At 31.1% G+C, this 10,170-nt stretch overlaps 1 protein-coding gene across 1 annotated transcript; it reads right to left on the reverse strand.

Annotated features, from left to right (window-relative positions):
- Positions 1–5,878: 5,878 nt before the first annotated feature.
- Positions 5,879–10,170, reverse strand: LOC105421410 (SKP1-like protein 11). Its single transcript, XM_011628742.3, has 2 exons — positions 9,774–10,170; positions 5,879–6,277 (listed from the first exon to the last, which is right to left on the reverse strand). The coding sequence occupies exons 1-2, from the start codon at positions 10,122–10,124 to the stop codon at positions 6,095–6,097; spliced, it is 534 nt and encodes a 177-aa protein (XP_011627044.1). The 5' UTR covers positions 10,125–10,170; the 3' UTR covers positions 5,879–6,094.

Raw genomic sequence — 10,170 nt, forward strand, 5'->3', positions numbered from 1 at the left:
GAAGCACATTTTTACCCCTTTTGCCCTTATATTAATATAACCCAAAGACTACCCCCAAAGGCAATATGGACCTTTGATTCTATTATCTCTCTCTAAACCTCACCCCAAAATTACTATGGTTCGAATTAGAATCCTTTCTTAACATCAGTTTTACTTTTATTGCCCCTATATTATTTGAACACCAAAACCTATAGAAGGCAATTTGTGACTTTTACTTCAAAATTTGAAAAAACGTATTTTAATGAGGTAAAATTTGAATTTAAAAAATTAAAGATCCACAGGAGACATACCTTAAAATTTGAATTTCAAAAATTAATGATCGAGATGAGACATACCTTGATCACACGGAGAGAAAATCCTCTTGGACTTTTGATTCAAAGAAGGAACATAACCGCCTTTTGCTTTAGATAGAGAGAGAGAGGGGATTGGGGAGGGTGAGGTGTAGAGAGAGAGGTTTAGGGGAGCATGAGGTGTAGAGAGAGAAGAGAAGGAAAGGTCCATACTGCCCTTGGGGGTAGTTTTTGGGTTCCATTAATATGAGGGCAAATGGGGTAAAAATATGCTTCACAATTTATTCTAACTTGAACTTGTTGGTTTTTTGGGGTCGTTAATCCTAGAAAATCATATATATATATATATATATATATATATGGAAAAAGATGGGATTAGCCCACTAGTTCATATGAATATATGAGCTCAACGGTTCAGATTCAATCTGGGCTGATCTAATGATCACAGATATCCAGTAGTGCTTGAAATTTTTTTTTTTATATATAGATCCAAATCACTTGAAAGTTCTTCTCATCAAGGAACACCTAATAAAAACATAAACAAAATTATCCGTGAAAATAAAAATGACTAAAATACCCCTTAAAACATTTTGGGGATATTTTGGTCAAGTCATTTCATGTAAATAATTTTTTGACATTTTTTGAAGATTCACATACTTTTGATGAAGACACACCTAAATTTTCAAGTGATTTGGATTTGTAGAAAAACAATTAAAATTCAAACACTACTAGACATCCGTGATCGTCAGATCGGCCGAAATTCAATCTGGGATGTTGGGCTCATATGTTCATATGAGCTAGTAGGCTGATCTCATCTTTTCCATATATATATATATATATATATATATATATATATGAAAAAGTCTTCCTAACGCTTATAGGTAAAATGAATAGTGATTTTGTCTACCCTCATCACGGTCCAAGTTTTATCGTACTATCACGATTGTTTGGTAGTGTTTTATTTTTCATTTTCTTCTATAATCGGAATGACCTGAAATTTGGAGGATATATACATTTTACTAAGGCGCATCTAATAAAAAAATTATCCATGAAAAGAAAATTGACCAAAATACCCCAAAAATGTTTCGGGGGTATTTTGGTCAATTTTTTTCTTGTAAAATATTTTTTTTATATTTTTCGAGTATTTCCCTATTTTTTATGAATATACGCTCTAAATTTTAGATCATTAAGATTTGTAGAAACAAAATGAAAAATAAAACACTACCGGACAATCGCGACCGCGCAATAAACTTTGGACGGTGATGGGGGTAGGCAAAATCACTGTTTATTTTCACCTATAGGCGTTGCGTAGTGTTTTTCTATATATATATATATATATATATATATATATATATATATAAAGTTTATATATGGATGCAACCTTATAATGTAGAACTACGGATGCACCTTAAAAATCCATCGAAAAAGGTTGTTTTAATGTTGAAAAACCCTTTGATTGATCATCTCGATGTCGAGATGTATGACCATGAAAAATAAAGAGATTTTAAGTCTCATAAATAGTTCATTTTACAATGTATTATCTACACCATCCATTTTCAAGATTTTCATATGTTTATAGATCTACTTGATTTTAACCATTTTTGAAATTTAAAATTTTATAATTAGATATAAACATAGATTTTGAGATAATCCTAAGACCATTGTACATAAAAATTATATACCATGATAAAATTTGAAGGTGCACCTTACTTCTACAGCTACGGATGCATCTGTATGTCAACTGCACCTATATATATATATATATATATATATATATATATATACGTAAATGAACAGTGATTTCGCTTACCCTCATCACCGTCCAAAGTTCATCCCACAGTCACGATTGTCCGGTAGTATTTTATTTTTCATTTTTTTCTACAAATTGGTATGATCTGAAATTTGGAGCATGTGTTTAAAAAAATGTGCCAATCTACAAAAAATATCAAAAAAATATTTTTTATGAAATAAATTGACCAAAATAACCCTGAAATGTTTCAGGGGTATTTTGACCATTTTTTCTTAAATTATTGTTGTTATATTTTTATTAGGTGTGCCTGACTATGATGTACACACACTCCAAATATCAGATCATTCCAATTTGTAGAAAAAAAATGAAAAATGAAACACTACCGGACAACCGTGACCGTGAGATGAACTTTGGACGGTGATGACGGTAGACGAAATCATTGTTTATTTTCACCTATAGGCATTGGGAATAATATATATATATATATATATATATATATATATATATATATATATATATATATATATATATATATATGCTCACAAGTAAAAATGAGCCCAACGGCTTAGATTGAATTTTGCCCGATCAGACGATCACAGATGCTCGATAGTGTTTGAATTTTAATTTTTTTTCTATAAATCCAAATTACTTAAAATTTTAGACTCGTCTTCATCAAAAATATGTGGTGAATCTTCAAACAATATCAAAAAATATATTTTACATGAAAATAATTGACCAAAATACCCCTATAATATTTCGAGGGTATTTTTGTCAATTTATTTTTGTGGATTATTTTTTATATATTTTTATTAGGTGCAGCTTGATGAGAAGAACCCACGCCTAAAATTTCAAGTGATTTAGATTTGTAGAAAAAAAATTAAAATTAAAACACTTTCGAATATTTGTGATCGTCAGATCGGTCTATATTCAATCTGGGTCGTTGGGCTCATTTTTTTTTATGAGCTTGCTGGTTCACAGGATCATTTTCCATATATATATATATATATATACAATGATCCAATGCAACGGTTGTATTATAATATAATGCAACAACACTTCTAAAAAACCATGTTTGTAGTATTTGTATGACCCCAAATTTTGTACACACTCTCTTCATCTTAATAATCAATCCCCCCCAAAAAAAAAAGTTCAATTTGAACCTTAGATATGTTTCAACTGAGTCCCCTCCAAATATGAATCTTGACCATTCATTTTGTGAATTTTAAGATCTTAGCCTTTAAAAACTCAAAATCATTTTTTTCCTTTTTAACATTGTTCATCTAATGATAATAAAGCCATTCAAAAAAATTGGAAATGAAAAAATCCTTCTAAGGCCTAGATCTAAGTATCTCACCAAAATGAACGGCCAATGTTAATTGGGCCAAAAAATTACTTTTTAAGTTGTGTTTTCATATTTTTATTTTTTTGTGATTATTCATTAGAATTAAAAGAGTGTATATTTCAAAATTTGGATCAAACAAATTGCCATAACATGGTTTTTTAAGATTGTTGCATCATATTACTATACTACGGTTGTATGAAATCATTGATATATATATATATATATATATATATATATATATATATATATATATATATATATATATATATATATATAGGAAAACACTACACAACGTCTATAGGCAAAAATGAACAGTGATTTCGCTTACTCCCATCACCGTCTAAAGTTCACCGTGCGATCACGATTGTCATGTATTCATCAAAAAATAGGGGAATCTTTGAAAACTATAAAAAAAAAATTTTACATGAAAAACATTGACCAAAATACCCCCACAATGTTTTAGGGTTTGATCAATTTATTTTTACGGATAATTTTTTTTGATATTTTTATTAGATGCGCCTCAGTAAGATGTACATACCCTCTAAATTTCAGGTCATTCCAATTTATAGAAAAAAAATAAAAAATAAAACACTATCAGACAATAGTGACCGCGCGATGAAATTTGAACAATGACGATGGTAGGCGAAATTACTATTCATTTTCGCCTATAGGGGTTGGAAAGGCTTTTCAATATATATATAGGGTGCGATTTGTATAGAGCCTAGGCTCTAAACAATCAAATTAGAGCCTCCCTTTAAATAGTGTCAAGAAATGTACTTTCAATACTGGAATCTTTGTGATAGCCTTAAAATCTGTTTTCATAATTATTTATAAACTTTAAAACATCAAAAATAGTGTGGATCTATAGATCTATGAAAACTTCAAAATCTTGAAATTTGACGGTAAAAAAGTGTGTTACAAAATAGACAAATTTCAAAACTTGAAATCCATTTTTTTCTCATGTTCATGTATCTTGATGATCAATTTGAAGATATTTGAGCATCAAAACAACCTCTTTTAGTGAAATTTTGAAATAGGCTTAAATTTGATTGTTTAGAGCTTGGGCTCTAGATAAACTTTTTCCATATATATATATATATATATATATATATATATATATATATATATATATATATAAACTCGTTTATGTGAAAAGAATAGTATACTTGGACGTTTATTACGAGGGTACAAGTACCTGCAGTTTTCAATGTTGAACGCCAACAAGCATAGCTTGGTTTTTTTGAGGGATAATTTGTAGGTTTCGGGCATACCTTATATTCCAAAAAAAATACAAATTCATATCCATGTCAAATTGGTTCTACTAAGCTAATATAAAGTAACAATGTAGACTATACAAAGTTAACAAAAGTGCTGACAAGAGCCCACATGATGAAAGCTCATTGTCTCTCTTTCAATGAAACTTTACAATCTCATTAAAAAAAAAGATAAAAAAACTTAAAAAGCCCACATGATAAAAGCATTATGTATATATTAATTTTCTCTGTTACATTTTCTGATACTTCATACTCTCATCAAGAAAAATAGTTGATATTTCATAAACTCATCAAGGAAAATAGAGCAAACCCTATATCAGTTTTGAGATCCAAGCAAATATTCATATGCAGTATAGAACATACATCCCAAATCAAAAGGACTTCTAGTTGATCCTTTTTGAGATCCAAGCAAATATATCTACCTCTTTCTAAAGACCAAAAGTTCTAAAAGCCAAAATTCAATCATCACACAGAATATTTCTGAAGAAATGAGATCTTAGCAGCTGCACTTCTTTGCATCTCTCTTCTCTAAAATTATCTCACACAAAAATCTAAAATGAGGTTTCTTAAAAAAAAACTAGATTCAAAAAGTCAAAAGGGTGACTTCCCCTTGTTAAATACTCATCGTCCAAAATACTGGACAATGAGAAGGGCTAAAGCTCTAGTTATTTTCACACCATTTTCCGTTTTTTAAAATATCCATCTTTGCTAACGAAATTCTATGAAAATTGAAATAAAAAGAAGCCGAGATGGACTTTTGGAATGAGAGCGTCCTCGCTCAAAAGACAAGCAAAGTACCCCAAACTTTGGGGTAAATAGGTATATCACAAATGACTTCTATTTGATCCTATCTCAGATCCAAGTAAATATTCATCTGCCTCTTTCTGACCAGCAATCATTTGCAACTTGTTCCAATAAAATATTCATCTGCCTCTTTCCACTGCTACTTGTGACATCTTTCTAATTCTAAAGACCAACAATCAACTGCTACTTAATTCTAAAGACCAACAACGAACAGCTTATGACATAATGAGAGAGAGGCATAAAATCTGCAACTCACACTAATCCAACCATACTTAGATACCCAAATCACCAAAATCCTGACATCTTTCTAAATAATGAGAGAGAGGCAAAACACCTTTATAAAACCTGCAACTCACACTAATCCAACCATACTTATATACCCAACCATACTTAGATACCCAAATCGCCTTGATACCAATTACCAAAATCCAAATCAATTAGTTGTATTGAAATATGGTTCTAAAACAATACCAATTACCAAAATCGAAATCAATTAGTTATTGGAATATGGTTCTAAAACAGGGATTCATGGGGACTCATTCAAAAGCATACCCAAATCACTCTGATACCAATTAGCAAAATCCAAATCAATTAGTTGTATTGAAATATGGTTCTGAAACAAAAAATTTGGTATTCATGGGTACTCATCAAAAGCCCACTCATTGTCCTTCCTCACTGCATCCTCTTCTTCAGGAGAAAAATCATTTTCAATTCCAAATGTCTTCCGGACGTCTTCCACGCTCCAATCTTTGATGCGATCTGCGATCTCCAAGCAAGTTATATCAAGTAAATGCTTCACGTTAAGGTAATTTGCCGCCTGCAAAAACAATACTTATTAAGTTAATCAATATGGAAGAAATAGACACCCCCAGGATGCCGAGAGAGGTATCGTTTGTTCTGTGAAGTCAAGAGACTTCACAAAAACTTGGAAACATTCTGCTTCAAAAGAGACCGACAATAAGAAAACAACATGAAAAAAAAGAAATAAGAAAACAACATGGAAAACATGGAAAAAAGAAAACATGGAAAACATGTAAAAAATAAAAGAAGCTCATGAAGGCAAAATAACAATTCAAGAAATCCTCTTGAATTAAACTAAGAAAAAACAAAACTAAGTCAAAAAAAAATATTGTAACATATCAACTGCAAGCTGAGAATAGCATAAATTCACACTTAAATAAATTGATAGCACTTGAGACTTGAAAGAGCAACTTATGCATCTTTGTAATAAACTCCATTACCGACAAAATTCAGGAATTGTAGAACAAGGATGAATAGAAGTAGCTTGCAAGGGAGAAAGACATACATGTATGATAAATTTGACTCACCACAAACACCATGACAATCTCAAGCTAGCAAGACACAAGATTTACAGCATGAAGAGACAAGAATTACGACATGCATAACTTACAGATCTGATAAATTCAACTCAATGCATTTAGCATTCTTACCATGTCATGCACTCAAGCCAGAAGGACAAAAGACTCACAACATGCATTACACAAAGTATTACAAGTAGACTAACCAAAAGTAAATGCTTGTTCTAGATAATTATCCTAAAAGGCCAGGATTGAGAAATTTGTGATATGGCCCAATAGAAGAATATGGGATACCACTACAATGTCCTTAAAAGATTAATTTATCAAAAGATTAAAATATTTGTTTCACACCAAAATTTCCGTCCACCGAAAGAAAACCAGACCACCACAAGGAGCCAACTTTATTGCTTCTTTTTCCTCCTCTTTTCCTTTTTTCTTTTTTTTTTTTGAAAGTTTGAGTACCATATTTTGCTAGTCACCCATCAGGGCTCTCGAGTTTTCCTTTTTTGTCTTTTTCAATTTGATACATGAATACTAACCACTCAATGTGATATTTCAAAGATCAGAACAACAAAGTGCTACCATTAGTGCATTAGTACCTGCCTAAGTTGACAACAAGAAAGCTATGATGTATTAAATAATAATAATACAAAGTCCAGAAGGGAATTCATAGCTTTTATATATGGGAAAAGTTTATATAGAGCTGAGGCTCTAAACTATAAAATTAGAGCCTACCTCAAAACTTTCACTAGAAGAGGTTGTTTTGATGTCCAAAAATCCTCAAATTAATCATCTCGACATCAAGATGCATGGACATGAGAAAAAATGGATTTCAAGTTTTGGAGATAGTGTATTTTGTAACACATTTTGGACCGTCAATTTTTAAGATTTTCAAGTTTTCATAGATCTATCGATCTACACTATTTTTGAAGCTTTAAACTTTATAAATAAAGATAAAAATATATTTTAAAGCTATGACAAAAATTGCCAATATTAAAACCACATTTCCCAACACTATTTGATTATTTAGAGCCTAGGCTCTATACAAACCGCACCTTTTATATAGAGAGGCTAGGCTCTATATATATAAAACCTTTATATATAGAGGCTAGGCTCTAGACATAGAGCCTAGGATCTATACAAACCGCACCCTTTATACAAACCCTTTATATATATATACAAGGCCTTTATATATTTGTATATATACAAGGCCTATATACAAATATATATACAAATATGTATATATACAACTATACAAATATACAAATATATACGTATATATTTGTATATACGTATATACATATACGTATATTTGTATATACGTGTATATACGTATATACATATACATATATTTGTATATTTGTATATACGTATATATTTGTATATACCAATATATATATATATATATATATATATATACACAAAGCCTTTATACAAACCCTATATATATATATATATATATATATCACAAGATCAATCTCAATCTCATGGAAAGCTAAGACAGATGGAACGATGACAAGTTGACTTGACAATGATAGAGAAATAATGAAAAGTTTTCTGCCAAATACATAAGATAAAATAGGAGTTCAACATATGGGCACTTTACCAAGAAGCATCGCATGGACAAAAGCTTGAATTTATATAAAGAATGACTAGCCCCATAAAAGCTTGAATTTATATAAAGAATGACTAGCCCCATAAAAGCTTGAATTTATATAAAGAATGACTAGCCCCATAAAAGCTTGAATTTATATAAAGAATGACTAGCCCCATAAAAGCTTGAATTTATATAAAGAACGACTAGCCCCATAAAAGCATGAATTTATATAAAGAATGACTAGCCCCATAAAATGTTCACAATGTTAGACAAGAAACAAGCAAATATCAAACTAAGATGTCAAGAGAGTGAATATCTAAATCATACAAATAAAAAACAATTAAAAATAGTTTGCAAAGAACTTGCTATAATAATCATCTAGCAGTGCAAACATTAGTCACAAGAAGTTCAACCAAAGCTGCCCTCAAATCAGTGCATAACCCTCCAAATTAATCAACATTTGACTCAAGCCCTAATATCTTATAATTGATAGTGGATAACCCTCCAAATTAATCAACATTTGACTTAAGCCCAATATCTTATAATTCAATAAAAATACTAGAGCATGCAAAAATCAAACCACCAAATACAAATTGATGCACAAAGTAACTAAATAAGGAAGTCAATCACCAAAGCATCACAAGCTTATTTTCTTCTCCAGAATAAATCAATAATAAGAGATATATGTTCAAAGACTCCCCTCGACTCCCTAAACCATGGCTTAAATAACTTAAAACACTAAAAACCATAAAAGCTCCAATGAAATCACAGCTATTGATCCATTATTCCCTTTGATCTCCACCATATGTCCCATCAGAACCCCACTATATAAAAACAACTTGCAAACACTAAAACAAACACAAAATAAAATCTGAAAGAAAACCTAATTTGTGACTAGAGAGAGGAAGAGAGAGAGTCAAATACTATAATAAAAGGACCATTATAATAAAAATACTTCCACGAATCAACCCATTGAAGAAAACACTCTGCTTATGTTGTAACAGAAACAAGGCATAAATACAGCTAGCCAAAACAAATTTTAACAGAGTTTCGGATAAGAAATTTTACATCAAAGAAAAAAAGATAACCAACATTGCAGAAACGGGAAAAGCAAAGGATAGGCCTATAAGAGAAAAGAAAGAAACCCACCAAAGAAAATACAAGAAGGGGAAATCAGTCCATCATGAGATAAAATAACAAACTCAAAGAAATTCATGAATTACCACCACATGGTTAAATACACTATAAAACAGAACCATGATGATGGATCAGCGAAGCTAAAACAAGACGGTAAAATAAAATTCCAAGTAAATAATCAGGAAAACAAAAAAAAAGAAAATACAAAAAGGAAACATGAAAGAGAAATAAATAAAGAAGAGGAGATAAAGTATCTGTACCAGTGCGATATCGAAGTGGGTTTGCATGTCAACCTTGAGAAACTCCTCATCCCACTTTGTGAGGACTGTCTCACCCTTCTTTTCCTCCTCCTCTCCCTCCTTCCCCTTTCCCTTGTCTCCCTCCTTCCCCTTTACCTTGTCATCATTCACATGGTGATTAAGGTACTCGATTATCTTCGAAAGAACCTTGCTCGAAACATTAGGAAGTGGGATACCTTTCTCACTAGTGGTGCACCCATCCTCTATCATGATCTTGATAGTTTCACATTGTATGGCAGCGTCTTCTGCCAATTCAAATATCTCTTCATCACTACTTCTTAAGAAGATCGTCTTCTTCGTTTCTTCCGTCATCTTCCTGCAACTGATTCAGCTTAAGGACCCTTCCTTTTCGTGTCTC

Source organism: Amborella trichopoda, chromosome 7 (assembly GCF_054954075.1).
Source record: "Amborella trichopoda isolate Santa Cruz 75 chromosome 7, AtrichopodaSantaCruz75HAP2 v2.0, whole genome shotgun sequence".
Taxonomy (NCBI): domain Eukaryota; kingdom Viridiplantae; phylum Streptophyta; class Magnoliopsida; order Amborellales; family Amborellaceae; genus Amborella; species Amborella trichopoda.